This window comes from Pezoporus occidentalis, unplaced genomic scaffold, assembly GCF_034315485.1.
Source record: "Pezoporus occidentalis ecotype Australia unplaced genomic scaffold, CSIRO_AGI_Poc_V1 ctg352, whole genome shotgun sequence".
NCBI classification, from domain to species: domain Eukaryota; kingdom Metazoa; phylum Chordata; class Aves; order Psittaciformes; family Psittacidae; genus Pezoporus; species Pezoporus occidentalis.
The window spans coordinates 26,930-45,634 of NW_026915506.1; the positions used below are offsets into that span (position 1 = coordinate 26,930).

The following is an 18,705-nucleotide window of genomic DNA, read 5'->3' on the forward strand; positions in this document are numbered from 1 at the left end:
GTGTGTCAGAATTATCTGCAATAGATGTTACAGGTTGAAGCTTAGTCATGAGAGAGGTAGCAAGGGCTTGAGGTTGTGCCTTTCTTGCATGAAAGGCTTCATGTGCCTAGGCTGGGACTCCTGGCCCTCTGTTTCTGAAAATACAGCTCTCCAGGGTGGTCAGGTTGATGCCACCATGCTCAGGCTGTTACGAGGACTCCAGTACCTGTAGCCCTGTCTCTAAACTCCGGCTGTGGAAGGACCGCGGCCGCCGGGCGGGTCCTCCCGCCGGCGGGGGCGCCGTTGGACGCGCGAGGAGGGGCGGGGCCGGGCCCACGCAAAGGCGGGACGGGAGCGGCTGAGGTGGCGGCTTCTCCTCTCCAGCCATGGGTGAGTGGGGCCGGGCTTGGCTGGGCTGGGGATGTCGCGGCTAGCGGGCGGGGAGAAAGGGACCTACAGCGGCAGCCGTCCCTCACGCGATGGAGGTAGCGGCTGTGAGCTGCGCTGCGGCGGTGCCCGCACAGTCAGAAAATGTCCTCTGCAGCGGGAACTGGGGCTGGGGACGGCCCGCGGCCTCAGGGCTTGGCGGCGGGGCCGGCCTCCAGCCCTGCAGTACGTCAGCCGGTACGGGCCCGAGCGCTGGCGGATCTCCCTCCCTCCCCCCTGTCACGGGCGGGTGTGGCGGGCGCTCTTGCAAACCCGGCGATGTGCCGGGGACAGGCTGTAAGGGGATTATGCCCGCGGGGACGCGTTAGTGGAGGAAATTACTTGTTTTCTGCTAGCTGTTGAGTGACAGAGGGAGACCTGTAGCTGTAGCGACTGCAGGTTTGGGTTGGTTTTTCTGCTTATGTTTTTTGCACAAATACTGTGTAGCAAGGGGTTGGCTGTTTATCGAGACTGGAAAAGGAATATTGTCTCTTCAAGCCTTGCTAGTCAGTCCCTGGTGAGACAGGTGACATCAGTACCACCTGCCAATAGTCCATTTCTTGGGTTGGTGCTTTGGGGTGAGAAAGGCCTTTCAGAGCCTTAAGGAGCTTATTTTGCTCCATGTGTGTGTAGTCTACCCTGTACAATGCTTAAGAAGCAGTTACTAGAAAATGTCATCTGAAATGTTAAATCTTAAATTTTTTAAGAAGTAGGTGAAGAAAAAACGCTATACATAGGTAGACTAAGCTTTAAAACACCTAAAATACGTTTCTGCTTCAGACCAGGCAAAAGGGCTGATACTTAAAAGGATAGTAGGCATGGAAGTGTGTCAGCGCCAAAAATCAAAATGGGGTCACCTGAAAAAGGAATTTGTAAGATGCCTTCGGGGAAACAAACTGAATTATGAAAACAGACTGAGGGAGAGCTACCTACCTGAAGTCTGTTTTGAGCAAGGCCTTTCCTGTAATAACACTTGTATTTGGTACTGCCAATAGCAGATCAAATAAAAAGGCAGGAAGGCTGACATCAGCTTTGCCAACAGAAATGTTCCAGCTGTTGCAAGCCTCTGTCTCTTCCCGACAGGGGTAACTGGGGCTGCCCTTGGTAGGGTTGGCTCAGGTCCTGGCGGCTGAGTGAGCAGGCAGTCAAGAGGCTAACTAGTGAGCTGTGACTGCTGACTGGGTAAATTTTTGCCAGAGCGTGGTTGCTAATTGTCTGCTGTGTCTTCTAACATCTAGTGGATTGTTTGGGTTTTTTTTTGGTTGAAGTACTGATAAATTGGGAGACTGTAATAGTGTTTTTAAGGTGTCATGGTTTAAGCGCAGCCAGCAACTCAGAACCATGCAGCCACTCGCTCATTCTTTCCCCTTTCTGCCTCCCCCCCAGCTCCTGCAGGGGTGGGGTGGAGAATCGAAAGAATGTAGACCCCATGGGTTGTGATAAGAACGATCCAGTAACTAAATAACACAAACCACTACTGCTACCACCAATAATAATAATAATAAGGGGAATAACAAAGGAAGAGAATGCAACCGCTCACCGCCCGCTGACCAATACCCAGCCTGACCCAAGCAGTGGTCAGGTTATCTTGCATACGTTGTCTCAGTCATTATGGTTTTTCCTAGAAAATTGTGCTAGGCTATGTTCTGGGGTAATAAGGTAATTTGATAGTTCAGTACAGAAAATCAGAAAGTAATTTTCTAAGATTCTAGTATTTAATACCTAATTGCATAAAGCTGTGGTATGCAAGAAATGAGACGGGTAATTTAATTGCTGTTTGAGGAACTAAGAAAGTATGTCTATTATAATGATAAGGGTTTTTTAGTCTTTATGCTCTTTGATGTGCAGAGATAAGGTCATACATGAATACTCAAATTTGTAGTGGAAGAGGCTGACATTTTTTCTCGCAAATATGTATAGATATTTTGAAATCTGTGTCTTAATGTCTAAACGATTATGTGTAGCTATATGAGAAACTCAAATTTCAGCATGTAATATGAAATGCTTTCCTGAACCTGCTCCTGGTTTACTGGCTGAGACTATGTACAGCCTCAGAAGGAAAACGTGTTCATGTCACTGTGAAATTAAGACTACAGTGGAAAGTGATTATATATAAAAAGTATGATGTCTGTTTCTGTAGGTACACTATAATACACTAAATAGATACTTAATAGGATACCTTAATAGATACTTAATAGGAATGTTGCTTTGATATCATGGAAAGGGCACCGATTTATGTTAGGCAGCAGAGCTTTTGAGTGCAACATTGATGCCTGTTTTAATTTGCAGTTACTGACAGCTTCTGAGTTGTACTGAAATGTGAGAACTGACATTTCTGGCCTTGTTTTATCATTCATCTATTAAAACTATGTAAGATCTGTAAGGGTGTTTGTTGGAGTGGATGCTTTTCTGTAACATGGTGGTTTATAGCACTTATTAAGTATTTGAGTTTATCTACCTTAAGGTAAATTTATCTTTGAGCAAGGTGGCCATGAACCATTTTATTACTTTATGTCTCTTCTGAAATTTAAACCATAACCTTTTTTTTTTTTCTTTTATTGTCTTAGCTATAAAGGATCCTACAGCTGTAGAAAGAGCAAATTTATTGAACATGGCTAAATTGAGTATCAAAGGACTCATTGAATCAGCTTTGAGCTTTGGCCGAACTCTGGATTCTGACTACCCACCTTTGCAGCAGTTCTTTGTTGTCATGGAGCACTGCCTGAAGCATGGTCTTAAAGGTGTGGTAATTGCTCTAGCTGCATATTTCTCATCCCAGCTATGGCATTTTTCTTCCTTTCTTTTGTGAATAAGATAAAATTGAAGTGTGTTATGCTGCTTTAAGAAGTGGAGAAAATTGCTGCCTTTTGTAATTGATAGTGTCATTATTAATACTTCACAACGTACATTTCAATGTTTACCAATTTTTCTTTTGTATACTATTTGTTGCAAGTGGTCCTGAAATTTCCACAGCTACATGTATCTATGTACGTAGCTTATATTTTTAGCTAGTCATCCCTTTTATACTATTTTGTTCTAGCACAGCAATTTTATGTTCACAGGGATGTAATTCAGAAGATGGCTTTGAATACCAGTGAACTGACCAGCATCACAGTTATCAGTTATGTGAAAGTCTAGGCTCAGCAGTTAACCCTTCTGTCACACCAGCTATTGTGAAGGAAGCTACTCCAGTAATTTTAATTAATTCAGTTACTTAATTTTTCTTTTCCTAGTAAGAAAATCCTTTCTAAGTTACAATAAAACCATCTGGGGTCCTCTGGAACTTGTGGAGAAATTATATCCAGAAGCTGAGGAAATAGCAGCAAGCGTCAGAGATTTGCCTGGCCTTAAGTAAGTAGTATTGGTAAAATACAGCAAGAAAATAAAGGACCTGATTGAGAATCTGCAGATGTCTCATGTTTCCATTTGGCATTAATCGAGCTTTTGAACAAGAATTTTGAAATGATACTGAGGGAGAGCAGATTAATCCTGCTAGCTTTTCATGTTCTGCACAAAACAGCTAAACAAGGTAGTATTTTTATGTTCTTTCCTGATGTTCCTGGGTGAATTTTTCTGAATGGTCAACAAAAATAGTGCAAAAAGGAACAGGTTGTGTATTGAACAGCCTCTAACTGTTGTATGTCTCAAACATTCCATAACTGCGCCAAGCTATTGAGTCTAGTCGGCAAAGACTGTATAAAAACAAAAGGTAACACATGGAAGAGGAAAGTATTAGGCAGCTTTTCAGATTCTGGTGTGTAGGGTTCTTCTCAAATCTAAATTTATGCTGTGAACTACACTCTCCTCCCATTCCACTGCACTCTGCTCTTGTATTTAGCTTTATACATTGAATTCCAAAAGGGTTTGGTTACATTGCCATTGGTATATGGCAGTATAAGGGTTATGATTTATAGCTTAGACCTTATCTAAAGCACATAGGTATATAAATTATTATTTACTCTTGTATCAGGACAAATTAAATAATGTCTTTTACAAAGTGTGTTATACTCCTCATATCCTCATACAGTATGTGTTTAGGTTTTGTTGTTTGTTGTGGTGTTGTTTCATGTACATGCTTACCACTTTGAAGCATGTAAGCACTAGAAGAGAAGGATCTAAAGGTCCAGATATAATTTGTTGGATATTGCTTGCCAGTTGCATACATTTTTGTCTTTTTTGAATTGTCTGAGATACCTTGAATTTGTAAAGAACTATGAGTTAAAGCTAAAATTCAGTACATGTTGTGTAGATCCAGAGAATAGGATTAGGAAGGCTTGTGTGACAGGATGTAATGGACATTTGATTACTTTTCTCACAAGTCCTCTGAAAACTATAAGGAGGTTGCAGAAGGGAATCTGAACTGTTGCAGATGTTTTACTTCAGCTAGAAACAGGACTTCCAAGATTATCGTTGCCGCACTGTCAGGTTAAGAAGGTACTTAGCAGCAATGCTAGCCATGTACTGTGTGAGAGCAAAGCACATCTCACAAAGTATCTTCTCACAAGCCAGCTCAGTTATGAAATTTTTTCTGATGTATTCCCAGAGCTTGGAGTCAAAGCCTAAACATTATGGCTTCCCAGACTGCATTTCTCAACTAATAGTTTAAAGTACCCTTTCAGAAATACCAATAGCTCTACCAGTAGACATACGTTTAAGACAGTGAATTAATTGATATATTGTTGATTTGGGACTGTTTGTCTTCATGCCCTTTTTTCCAGAACACCACTGGGCCGTGCCCGGGCCTGGTTACGGTTAGCACTAATGCAGAAGAAAATGGCTGACTATCTTCGCTGTTTGATCATTCAGAGAGATCTTCTCAGGTAAGCAATTAAGTAGATTTTGTTTGTGATTTATTTTTAATCGTTTATTAAAAAACATTAAATTCTATTTACTACTTTTTAATGTGTCTGTAGTGTAGCAAGGTGTAACATCTGGCCTATGGGCTGATTTCTTCCAGTCCTCAGGGCAGAGGAACCAAACAACACTGCCTCATCAAGATTGAAGACCAGCTGATGGTTGAAGGGATGTTTCCTTCCCTTCCTGTAGGTGGGGTAATGGGGAAGGGCTCCTACTGCATTAGTCTGCCATGCAGAATATGGGTTGGAAGCCTCTGGAGAGGAGGTGAATTCACCCCTGCCTGCATGGTTTCCTACTGAGCTACCATTGCATGAAGGACTATTGCCTTGAAATTTTATTTCACAGTTCTAAAACTGGCATTGCTCTCTTTTAGTAAACTTCTGCCTGGTTGTGTAGTTGAAGCACAAAGGGGAAAAAACTTTGTCATCTTAATTTCAGTCCTATAACCTAAATGTATTTTTAAGACTTTCTTTGCATGCCCAGGTAGTGCTGGTATCTTAGCATGACGCTGGTGTTCAGCAGCTATGGACTTTTCCATTGAAAGCCCGGTTTGTTTCACAGAGTCTAAAATGTTATTTAAAAAAGGCAAGAAGGAAGAAATAAATGTTGGTATTATGTTGCTCAGAGAAGTGTTTTTCTTCTAGGAACTTTTTAGTATTTCAGTCCTTTCTCTTCTCTTACCCATTTTATCTCTTACTTGGCTTCTTTCATTTCAAGCACATGTTCATTCAAGTCCAGATCTTTTTTCACACACGGTACGTTTTTTATCATTCTCTAGTATTTTTGCGTTCTCTAGTATTTGTTAACAATATAAGAATTGTCTTAGTATGGCCAAACTTCCATCTGTTGCAGTATCCTATTCAAAAGTGGCTAATAGCAAGTGTATAGGGAAAAGCCTTTTTTTGTTTTGTTTTGTTCTGGGGTTTTTATGACAAAATAAGTCTTGCCCCCAAGTTTCCCAGGCCTCCAGCAGCTTGTGGCTCACATTTCTGGAATGTAGTATCTACACATTTCAGGTGTTTTTAATAGCCTCTGAGGGAAACCATGCACTTCCAATTTTTAAATATTTAACAGGTGAAAGTGTGGGCAGACCCAGTTCATCTTTAAGGATGTTGCAGTAAGGCTTAAGTAAGAGAAACAATTCAGTTGTAGATGTCACTTATTAATTTATTGCAATTAAATATACTGAATGTCCGATACAATGCATTTTTGTTCATTAACAGTGAATTTTATGAGTATCATGCACTAATGATGGAGGAAGAAGGAGCAGTTATTGTTGGGCTGTTAGTTGGGTTGAATGTAATAGATGCTAACCTGTGTGTGAAGGGAGAAGACCTCGATTCACAAGTAAGTCAATACAGGTAAAGTAATAAACATGCAATCCATTTAGCTAATTTAGTATATGTGCTCTTGAATCATAGGGTTAACTTGTTTTCGACTCTTCATTCTAGTTACTAGCTACAGTTTTAGGCACTAATCTTGCATACCAGAAGATGTAAAACTGAAATGTGCTTTCTTAGTATTGAGAGTTGTATGTGTGTGTTAGAAATAATCATAACAAAGGGATAGCCAGCAATATTTTTTTATCTAGGTCACTTGGTTTTGATGAATGAAGGAAGATAAAAGTTGGTTTGAGAAGGTGGTGGTGGCTGTCCAAATGAGATTTTAGAGTAATTCTGTTTGAAGAGTAATATAAATAAGGCACTCAGTGAAGCCAGAAGCAACAAGTTGTATTGGGCAGAAAGATAAACTTCTGAAGGATGATGGAAGTCACAACCAGGAGCATAGTTTTGGTGTGCTGGAAGAATGCTGTTCAGTGGTGAAACATATGAAATGGTGAAAATGCACTCATGGAGAATTAAAACAAAGTAACTTCTACAGAGATAATACTCTATTGAAATATTTTGCTTATTGATTTTTAAAAAGCTCTTGGAGAAGACACTTTTTAGAAAAGGTAGGGAAAGAACAAGTAGAAGATCATCATAGGAAGCTGACAAGAGAGCAGCAGAGCATAGTATAAACAAAGGAAATGTTAGACTGAGCAAGTTACTTGTATTCAGAAGTGAAAGGAAGTTCAAGAAGGAAGCAGTACATCGGAAAAATTGAAATACTTTTGTTAAGAGGCAGCTGGAAACCAAAAAGGAAGGATTTTGGCAAAGCAGATGTTTTTAAATACTTTTGTGAATAGAATTGGAAGCAGAGCTTATGGTAATTTTTTTTACATGATTAAATTACAGTTGAACAGAAAAGAAATTAATTAAATTCAGATTTAGCAAGGTTTTAAAAAAAATGACTGCAGTTGGGTTGGTATACCTGGGAATCAGCAAGTGTGGAGAGGCAGTACTATTTGACAAGGAAAATTGAAAAAAACATGGGAGAAACATCAGTTTGGGAGATGTGCTGTGGTAGGAAATAATATGAAACACTACAGATGATTTATCACAGCTCTACTCAATCACTGATGGGGTTCAGTAGTTTCTGATAATTCCCCAAATAAAAGTCTTCGTGTGAATTCTTGGCTAAGCTCAGTCAGAGGTAAGAAATGATCTTTTCTTTGGGATTTGGTATACAGCACATTGTTAATTTTGCTCTAAGGGAACATAATTCTTAACAACTATGAGAGACTATACTTAAAAAAATTGTTTAAAATGTTACAGTTCAGTTTTTTGAGCTTCTGGCTGAAATTGGACCAATCTTAAAAAAGCTGATGTAACTCGGGTTTTATTAATTATGTAGATAGAAGACCATGAATATCAACAGCAGTTAATTGTATGGTATAAAACTGTGTGTTTGTTTTACCCTAGGTTGGGGTGATTGATTTCTCTGTGTATTTAAAGAGTGATGATGACATTGGAGGTAAGGAAAGGTATGTCCTCACCAAATACATCAGATTTTGCATGTTAACAAGTGTTTTCTTGGCTGGTGCCCTGTTCTTTGTAGAAAAAAGTCAGGCTCCCAGAGATGAAGTATTCTGATCTCAATGTCTTGAGAAAAATGGCATGCTACATGGTTCTGTATTACTAGTTAGCTGGAAAAATACTTGTACTCTGAAGCAAGCCTCAGCAGCATCACCTACTTCCTTTACCTCACGGACAGTATTGAAGGATTGCAAGGTGTCAGTGGAAAGGAACCTGCTAACCTTTAAGCCCTCACCTTGGGATTTAGTCAGTGTTTAAAAAAACCCCAGAATTATGGCTGAGTACATGAACATCATTTTTCTTTTGAGACTATGTTCTTATGTTTTCTGTAGAGAAATTGTTTGTAGTTAAAGCATTGGGGTGTTTTTTTTCTCTCAATAATGTCATGTGTCAGTTACTGACTTCATGACTGTGAGATGAAGTTGCTTCCTTTCTTTTTAAAAAGCGCAATTAAGGTGGACGTTTGCATGAGATACATATTTTCAGGGCATACATGTACATTATAGTTCACTATATCATTTTGTTAAAGCTAATTTTATTATGTGCTTGCTTTAGGAATGTACAGATTGCTGCAATTTTGGACCAAAAGAATTATGTTGAAGAACTAAACAGACAACTGAAGTAAGTATTACTTTGAAGTATGCATGTCAGGCCAGGCTTAGCGGTAAAACACCTCTAATTCCTTTTATCGCACTGCTTTGTGGGAGAACTTCAGGGAAAGAGGTGCAAATTTTTCATGTTTAAATTGTGGATGTAATGGAGTTGGAAAGGATATACTCTTCTGGAGAGACTCACAAATTCTGGTTTTATGCTTTTGTTTTATACCATCAGAATCTTAATTCTTTAAAGAAACGAAAACCAGCAGGCCTAACTCATCAATGAATCCTTATGATTCATAACTTACCAGGAATTAAAAGCTTGATCTGGATTTTAACAGCGTTCTATTTAATAGTTTCCAAAAAGTGTTATTGGGTGTTCTGGATGCAAACATGTTTTTGTTTCTTTGCCTTTCATATTATTTTTGTTTGTAGCTTTAATGCCTAGGACCAAAACTGAGTAAGTTCACTGCCTGCTGGAAACTACATACGCACTGTAGGTTGTGGTTCCTGTAGAAAGTTTTCAGGAAAACAGCCTTTTCCCCTTACTTTGCTGGATGGATCAAACCTAGTTCGCCGCTGTTTATGTTACTGTACAAATAGAGGAACAGTGGTTGTAAGTCTCTGAGGAGTATTGTACAAAATTAAACAGTGGGAGGAGCTAAAAAAGCAAAAACAAACAAAGAGGCCCGACCAAAATGAAATGCCACTTCCATAAAGACCTTCTGTAGACCCTGTAGTATAGCTGATCTTCTTGATCTCTTTTTAAGATATAATAATATTTTTAATTTTCAGTGCTCCTAATCTTGATCATTAGTTGCTATATGTCTGCTGTTGGGGTAAAGATACTCTGATTTGAAATTGTGTCAGTCACTGAGCAGAATAACTGAGTGCGTCCAATACAAGAGAAATGAAAGTTAAGGAGGAGAAAGGAACTATCACAATGAAGAGCAGTGGTGTTTGTGTAACAATGACTGTTACTCACATGAGCCCCTGTGTGCTGAATATGTCTTGTACGCTAGTTTATGCATTAACTTATTTGCAAACCAGTGGTTCAGCAATTCTTCTCTTTTATTTCAGGTCAGCTGTTTCTTTCCACACATCCTGAAATGCATTAATCTCCTCTACCTTGCCATTCTTAACTAACTGGTAACTCTTAAGAATACCAGAGTAGAAATGCATAGAAAAGTAAACAGTGTTAGAGAATAGGTTTGTTTTTTTTTTTTTTTTTTTGTGAAGTGCAGCCTAAAAAGATATGGTTACAGCAGGAATAGGCAATCAGGTGATGGAGAAGACCTGGATATACAAGGGAATAAAATTCTGATGAGACTTGTAAATTAAGTCAAGAAGCATCAAGAAAGAGGTAGCCTGAGGATAAATCTCAAAAAATGTGGAGAAGCAAATGATTTTATAAAAGAAGTAGGGTTTGGAGGAAGAGAACCTGGAGAATGGGTTTGTTATATGGTGGGAAAACCCCCCAGGAAGATTGTAAGCTCTATATTCCAAGATTGTAAGCTCTTTTAAGGCAACTCGTTAAATATTTGGATACAGTGTAGTTGTGAGGGTAAAGGTAAGGGAGAACACATGGAAAGTCGCACCCAACCAGGAGTTCAGGTGACAGGAGGGACTTCGGAAGTTGGAAAGAAATGTATAAAAGTTCAAGAAAGGAGACTAATTTTCTTGTATTTAGGAAAACCTCAAATAATGGGAGCAGACCTTTTAGCACTTAACCAGTAATCATTGTACCTTGCATTAAAGCTTTTGAGCTTGGCTGGGTGAATTTTGATGTAATTCTGAATAATGTTTTTTTTTCTCTTTTAGTAGCACAGTTAGCAGTCTACATGCGAGAGTTGATTCACTAGAGAAATCAAACACTAAACTGATTGAAGAGGTATTATTTTCTTTTAATATTGTGTGATATTATTTATTCTCAAATGCTTTTTTCAAAATATGTTTATGGAACTTACGTAGATTAAAATAATGTATGATTTGTTCAGCTACCTTGAGTTTGGCTTGAATAAAAGGTGCAGTAGCTGCAGGGATTTGAAGTCATCTTGCTCGGGTAGCCTCCAACATCAGTAAATTTATTCTGCAGAATGTTGTAATTTCCCGCTTTGGACAAAGACAGAAGTGAAGCCTTTCTTAATGCCAGCTGTCAGTCTGATTTTGTGCAGATGACTAGTCCATAATGGATGACACCAGATGCTGCAAAGAGACAAAAAGTAGTTCACCAAACAATTTCTATTGCAATTCTCAGCTTTAGGCAAAGGATTTTCTTGCTTCTTTACCATATACATATATACAAGTTTTTAGACTTGTCTAGCTCTGGTTTTGTATTTATATCCTATATTTCTGGTTATCTTTGATGCTTGACTAGATTCCAATATTTTTAGCTTTATAGAGAGAATGCAGTATTTTTTTTTTTAATCTAAGCTGCTTGAGAAATAGTGGAGAATCAAAATATCTAAATTCAGCTGTTGAAGGTCATAGCTAGCTTGCTCTGAGTATTAATGTATCCAGAGAGAGGGAAAACATTAGTGAGTGTTAATTCTCAGAGAATTTGGATTCCTTTACAAGCCCTCGGCCCTACTATCCACCTATTTTGATCAGATGGCTTGTAATTCTGACATTAAGGTATACCCTGTAGGGCCCAGTTATAATGTTTTTTTTTTTGTAAATATGTTTTCATTTGGAAGAGCCTTTCTTATGTAAATTGTTCCATCTGATATATTAAGATATCAAAAAAACATGAACTAAACAGCAGAAGAGGATATGTTTTAATCCAAATGGAAAAAAAAAGAAGACCCAATAAATAGGATGAGGAAGGAGGAACTGAGGGTTTGTAAGTCATAATGATGCAGTTCTTTACCAGATGTAAAATAATGAAGTATCTTGAATACACTGTAGTTCTGTAATGAAAGTGCTTATTACTAAACCCAGGAGCTGTATGTTTTCTTTAAAAACAGTTAAACCCCAGTTTGGTACACTGTGAGACTAGAGCAGAGAATGTCTTGGTCTTGCATTCATCAGAACATTTTTTTTTCTTTATTTCCATTCACAAAAGTGGTCACCCTGCTTTTCCTTTTTTTTTTTTTTTTTCTCTTAACTTTTCAGTTAGCAATAGCCAAAAACAATATAATTAAACTCCAGGAAGAAAACCATCAATTAAGGAGTGAAAATACTCTTATTTTAATGAAAACACAGCATCATCTAGAGGTATGGTAGCTTTACCGCATTTAATGTAGTAATGGTTCATTGTCATTCAAATGTTTTTACATAATAACTTGAAGTAAGCTGGAAAGCTTTCTAATGGCATAAATGTATCAAAATTATAGGACACTAGATTGTTTTATAACCATATGCAATTTTTGTAGTAGTGTCTTTTCTTGTATCCTTTCTAATTTTCCTCCCTTCTTCCTTTTTTCATTAGACTGTAAGCTATATCTAAGTGTTTAAGGCAGTATTATCTGAAAACCTTGTCAAAGTAGTGTGTGTTTTAGTTGGCAAATGTCTATTCTGACTTGTCTCATTGTATGGAATATCATTTGGAGTAGTTGTCTACAATTGCTGAACTGTTTTTTTTAAAGCTGTTATTTGTACTTGTGTAACTTCTTGTATGTGTTTCACAGGATAATTGGTAAAAGCACAGGTTAAGCAGATGTTTCCATTGCTTAGTACCAAAACAGTTGTGTGTTAGAGTGACTTACTGAAGGAGGACTGTACTGTAGTACAGATGTTTATTTTGGTTAATATACTCAATTCTCACTGTAAAACTGATGACCACATAGCAGAAACATCTTCTTCTATGTTGGTACTGTGCTTAGAGAATGTATTTTGAAGTTCCACCCTCCCCAAATGGTAAATTCATGCTATTAATTGCTAAACTTGTGAAGAAGAAAGATAGATTCTCTATATCTTTGTAGGCAACTAAAGTGGATGTTGAAGCAGAACTTCAGACGTACAAACACTCCAGGCAGGGTTTAGATGAAATGTACAATGAAGCACGTAGACAGCTTCGAGAAGAATCACAACTTCGACAAGTAAGTGTTCTTTTCTAGGATCACACAGCATTTCTAGAGTAGATTATGCATGAGAAGAGTCTGTTTATAAATATTTGTAGTTTGCTTTTGCTGAGCTTAGATGCTGTCTTTAATCAACTTCAATTGCTTTTAATTGCCTGTAATAAGAAGAGGTTTTTAACAGGGTTTTTAAAATTCTGCCCCTTTTTAAAGAGGGGCAGAATTTCTGAAGTGGTGAAATAGGTGATGCTGCAGCACTGTTAGAGTTAGCTTTTGTCTTTTTCAAAACAGAGATAAAATGTTGCATAGTTATTTAAATATTCTGTGTGGCATTGTGTTTGTGTTTTATAGGATATGGAGAATGAGCTAGTGGTTCAAGTTAGTATGAAGCATGAGATAGAACTTGCCATGAAGTTGCTGGAGAAGGACATCCATGAGAAGCAGGATACCCTCATAGGCCTTCGACAGCAGCTTGATGAAGTTAAAGCAATTAACATGGAAATGTATCAAAAGCTGCAGGTAGGGAAACAATCTGCTCTTAAACTGATGAAATGACTTTGGACTGAGAGAGATGCATTACAGTTTTGTTTAGTTAAATACTGCTGTTTCCTTAATTTTTGGTTTCTTTCCACTTAGATTGGCTTGTCATTTTTGAGCATTATTGATGGAAGCATGATTTCACCCAAAGAAGTTCTTAAGGCAGTTACTTAACGTTAGTGGGTTTATAGAAGAAAAGAACATGAGAATAAGTTCATGTCCTAATTACATGCAATGTGGAATAGAGAGAGTAACAGTGTATCTAGTGATAACACTTTTTGGCCTGTGTTATATAAAACCCCAGGAGAATGTAGACTGATAGTAATGAGTTAAAGAGGACATCTGAACTTTTGAAGTAAAGAAAGGCATTTGGAAAATAAGTTGTGTTAAATAGAAAATGCTAATTACAGTTTGGTTTCATTTACATTTTTTAACCTGTTAACAAATTAAGAAAATATGTACCAAGGCACTGCTTTTTTTTTTGAAAATATGAATCTTAGAGACCCAATACGGAGCTAACAGATGTCCAAACACCAGGGAATCACAGAAGCATAGAATAGTTGGGTTGTAAACACCTTATTGATGCAGAATATAAATTTTATTTATTGAATAAATTATCAAAAAAACAGCACAAGAAACCAAATCTGTGGCAGAATGAGGAGGAAAAGCTTAGGGTGCTGTAGAGAGATAATTGAGATGATGAACAAACGATGCTAACTTTTGCACCTGCAGCTGTGACGAAACTGGACCAAATGAAATATAAATAGAACTGGAAAAACAAATAAACAACGTTTTTCAGTGTGTTTGGATCTGAAGGGTTTTGCTTTTCTTTTAAAACTGTACTTGTGGGGACTGGAGGTAATGCTGATTTCACTTAATGACATTCAGACTCGCTTCCCGGGTAGAGCGAAACAGTTTAATCATTCTCACTCTCTGCTGCTTAGGGACCAGTTGATAAGTGTTGATCTGTGCAGCAAGTGTAATGCTCTACCTTTTATTTAGATTTTCAAGCCACAGTTGTAATTGCTCTGCAAGCAATCAAACTTGTGAAACATGTTAGTAAAATTCTGGAAAGATTTTTAGGTGTATATGGTAGTTCGTTAAGAGTTGGAGAACCGTAGTGGTTTCCAGGACTAAGCGTCTTATTTCTTTATTGGTACAGTTCTAATGGATTTCTTGAAAAGATAAGTAGTGAATTTAGGCATAAAATTTTAAGTACTGTCAACTACGTGTTTTAGATAGGCATGTATAAAAATTCTCAAAATCTGAAGCCATATTAACATTTTCCCCTTTCAATACTGAAAAAAACCCCACCCTGTGAGGTAAAAGTTTAATATAGATCTACTTCAGTTTTAACTTTTTTGTAACACAGGTATCTGAAGATGCTATGAAGGGAAAGAATGAAATAATTGGTCGATTAGAGGATAAGACTAATCAGATTAATGCAACTATGAAACAACTAGAACAAAGGTACAGGCCCATCTTTGTTTTTTTTCATTCATGTCTCCATCCCCTTACTTTTTACTGCATTCCTGCACAGTTGCCACTGAAATGTAACTTTCAACCAGAATATTTAACAAGAACATTTCTGAAACTTTAACTGGTGCTTTAGTTTTTGATTTTTTTTTTTCTTTTTAAAAAATACACACTTACTTTTAAATAGAAAGTTAATCTTTCAGTTTTCTTCCTCTGCCATCTTTCTTCTTGTCCTAGGTTTTTGTGCTGATATCAAAAGTTGTTCTTTCAGCTTTTTTCAAAAGTCTGTGTTTGTTATTACCTCTTCCCCTCATCCCCACCTGAATGAAATGCAATAGAAACCAAAGCATTAATCTTGCTCATACTTAAGCATGTGCTTAATATAAACATTTAATACCTTCGTGGATCAGTGCTGTATTTGCTGAAGGTATTAAAATTTTTCTCCGTTGCTTTGGAAGTACCGTTATTTTCAATGACATAATGACTTCTTTACACTGAAAGGCTGAAAAGTGGAAGACTAACATTCCAGTATATGAATTTATATTATGGTTAGACTGCATGTATTACATAATATTAAAATGTGATTCATATATTTTAGTTTTTAGTAGCCTATATTCAACATTGGACTTTTTAACTGTAAAATATAACATATCCATAAGCCCTGTCATATGTTGGTGTTTGACATGTCCTTTTTTTGTTTAAATCTGATTATGAAAAACATGGCTATGTATTAAAAAAATTAGTGACATGAATATTCTTTTATTGACATCCTTTTTCCTCTTTTTCTTTTTCTTTTTATCCTTTATCCCAATTTTTGTTTTTAATATTTTGCTGTCTTCATCTGTCTTTGATTTTTGTCCACTGCATTCATGAAGTGACAAAGATCTGTTAACTCAAACTAGGACTATTGCAATGTCATTCGTCAAATGTGCCAGCAATGAAGCTCAGCACCAGTATAAACTTGTCAAAGACATATCATTCTGAAAGCTCCTCCAGATCTGTTGCGTTTAAATAATCACTGATATAATATAACTTAAGAATTTTAAAATTACAACTTTAAATATAAAGTGCTATTAGAAATCCTGCACTGTAGCTGATCGTACCTGGGTTCTATTTTGTTTTCTGAAAGAACATCATCTCCGATCTCACTTTACCCCTCTTAACAAAAAAAAAAAAAAAAGTACCCTACTGCACTGTTATTGAGCAAATGTAAGCTAGTTTTCTAATGCTATTTAATCACTTAATTGTCAAACAAAGTATATTTTAAAAGGTTAGCTATCTTTGTATGCTTTTATGACATTTGTTTCCTATTAGTGGGTTTTCCTATTCTTTATGGTACTAACAGATTTTAAAATTAGGCATTCTGAGTAATATATCCCTTCCCCCCCTGCTTATTTCTTTCACTGTAAGGCTGTATTTATCTCAAAAGCATGCTCCTTGTTTGTTTTTTTTTTTTTTCCTTTGCTTGTACCTAGCACTGTTTTCTTAAAGAATGACAGGAGTTTGGGGGAAGGGGTTTGAGCACTACATCAGAACAATATATTTAGAAAAAGAACGGTGGTGTCAACATACATATTCATTATATACAGTGGAGGAATTACAGGATTTGGGGATAAAACAGCCAAAGATGTGAGGTAAAATATTTTCATGGAGTTAAAATGTGTTTGGAGCCTGGACTTGGCTCCAGGCAGGAAGGGGAGCATGATCTAGTCAATTCTGTAGTTCTGATTCCTGCCTAGAACAGCTGGAGCATGATAGCTACAGTAGAAATTGTAGTAATGAATAGGATTTACATTTAGGGCCCAGATCCTCAACTTGTCTAACTTGCTTGTCAGCTAAAGATCTTGCCCATCTGTGACTATATTTACACTGTAAACATAACCTGTGATTTTGCCCAACCCCTTCCCTCCACCCATCATTAGGCAGTCTTCACAGCTCATTTCTGCTTTGAGATGCTACCTGCCTGCACTGCAGAAATACAGTTATAGCTGCTGACTGCCTTTGATGCACTTCCCAGTGTTTGCTCTGAAGTGTGCAAGGGAAGTTGACTGGGAAAAGAGTCTTAGGGTCTTTCAGAAAGAAAGGGATGTGTTTGCAAAAGCTGGGGCAGGGCACAGTAGTTCAGAAAGGGTTTCTACTCCATGATTATATACTGCCTCATTCCTTGGTTTGGTAGCAGAAGGAGCTTTTAACGTGGGCTGGCTACTAAAACATAAGTATCTCCCATCCTCAAGAAAACCCAAACCAGAAACACTGAATAGAACGACAGGTAGACCACAGCAGAACTGGGAGTGTTAACCATCTCACGGTCATCTATGCAAACAATTATCTGCCTCAGTATCATCGGATTCTCAAATCCTGCTGCAAACTAGGTCCAGCTCAGCATTTGTCTGGAGTACAGCGTTGCAGTTAGCTTGGTGCTAAGTCTAGAGGTTGGTGCTGTAGTTTGGTTTGGCTGGCGTGTTTCTTGTGTAGCAAGCTCCCTTTCTACCTTTGTCATGGAAACGACACTGCAGTTTGATTTGTGATTAAGGAACAATTTTAAGTTACTTTTGCTTTTACAGTCTTGTATAGCTTAATTCAGCTGCTTTTGCCCAGTGAATTGGCTCTGCGTTTACCCAGTAGTTTCCTTTCCATACATTTTTTGGCCCTCTGTGCACTACCATTGCAAATGTGACTGGGAACATTCCTAAAACAACTGGTATAGTTGAATGAGATAGTACACACTTTATATGATAGTTTAATTCCAGCCTTTTTACATTTGTGTACTGGCATCTTTCTAAAACTCCTGCTGGTGCAGCTTCATCAGTAGAAGCACAAATGTAGACATACCGCTGACTTAATTTCTTTTTAGCTGACAGTGGGAGTTGTGAGTTACTCTACATTCAGACAGCTGCCAGGAAGTAAGAAATCAAGCACACAGAGAGAGTATCACAGATTTCTCCCACTGCTTACCCCGAGAGGCCCTCAAAACAGTTTTGTTAAACACAGTGCAGTAGGTGGCGACATTAAGTGGTATTTTATGCGCTCTTTCACTCTCCTGCCTTTTCATCAAGACAAGTGTAGTCATGATATAGCACAAGTTCCATTTTAGTGCTTTTACTTTGTTACATTATATCCATCCTTTTTTGGACTGAAGAGTTGACCAAGCAGAGAGGAGCCACATTGAACTAATGGATTCCAAGGGAGTGCTAGCTGAAGTAGAAGCAAAACCCTGGAATTCAGAAGGGAAAGATTAAATAATAAAACCCCCAAACAATCCCCAATTTCTTAATCAGGTTTATTTATTTTGTATATAATATGGAGCTATTTTAACCAGTGTAAGAACATGTTATTTTTAATACAAATTATTTAAATTAATTGAATAGTATGATGTAGTAGAGGTAGTTCTGTTAATGTAGTGGGACCTGTCAGGGTGTGTCTTGTTGTATTAGGCTGGTTAAGTTGTTTTGCTGTCTGAGTGCAGTGCTCTGTATTCAGTCTTACGCCTGAATTGTTTTGAGCTGCTTTTGCACAACACATGCTCTGCCCTATCTTAGTGGGTGATTAGTACAAACCAAGCGCTTTTACAGGATCTATTTGGAGGGAAGAAAAAAAGCTTCCAAAAAAAAAAAGCATCAAAGAAGATGTATGTGTCAGTTTGAAAATATGTATCATCATGTTTTGGCATCTGTTATTCATGAGCATAAAATAAAACAGTGATTACTTACACTGATTTCTCTCTTACTGTATGAAAAGACAGGAGCTAGTTCTGTAGGCATTGTATGGATTTCTCGTTTGAGTTTGTGAGTTTCCCCCAAACTTTGTTTTTATTTAGAAATATTTCTATTTCCCCATTTTTTCTTTTATTTGTCTTCTTCACCCTCTACACCCTAGTTCTAGCTTCAGTTTTACCCA

The 18,705-nt window shown here is 37.6% G+C and overlaps 1 protein-coding gene across 3 annotated transcripts in view; it reads left to right on the plus strand.

Moving 5' to 3' along the window:
• Nucleotides 1–252: 252 nt before the first annotated feature.
• Nucleotides 253–18,705, plus strand: part of RUFY2 (RUN and FYVE domain containing 2) — a 33,212-nt gene continuing 14,759 nt past the window's right edge. The window contains exons 1-13 of one of the 3 annotated variants that reach the window (XM_062630469.1): nt 388–655; nt 2,973–3,146; nt 3,639–3,756; nt 5,124–5,225; nt 6,486–6,609; nt 8,067–8,128; nt 8,736–8,801; nt 10,598–10,667; nt 11,891–11,992; nt 12,700–12,816; nt 13,147–13,314; nt 14,705–14,802; nt 15,684–18,519. In XM_062630469.1, the coding sequence (XP_062486453.1) occupies nt 511–655; nt 2,973–3,146; nt 3,639–3,756; nt 5,124–5,225; nt 6,486–6,609; nt 8,067–8,128; nt 8,736–8,801; nt 10,598–10,667; nt 11,891–11,992; nt 12,700–12,816; nt 13,147–13,314; nt 14,705–14,802; nt 15,684–15,792 (1,455 nt within the window). In that variant the 5' untranslated portion in view covers nt 388–510 and the 3' untranslated portion in view covers nt 15,793–18,519. The other 2 variants (XM_062630468.1, XM_062630467.1) reach the window with 2 other exon arrangements.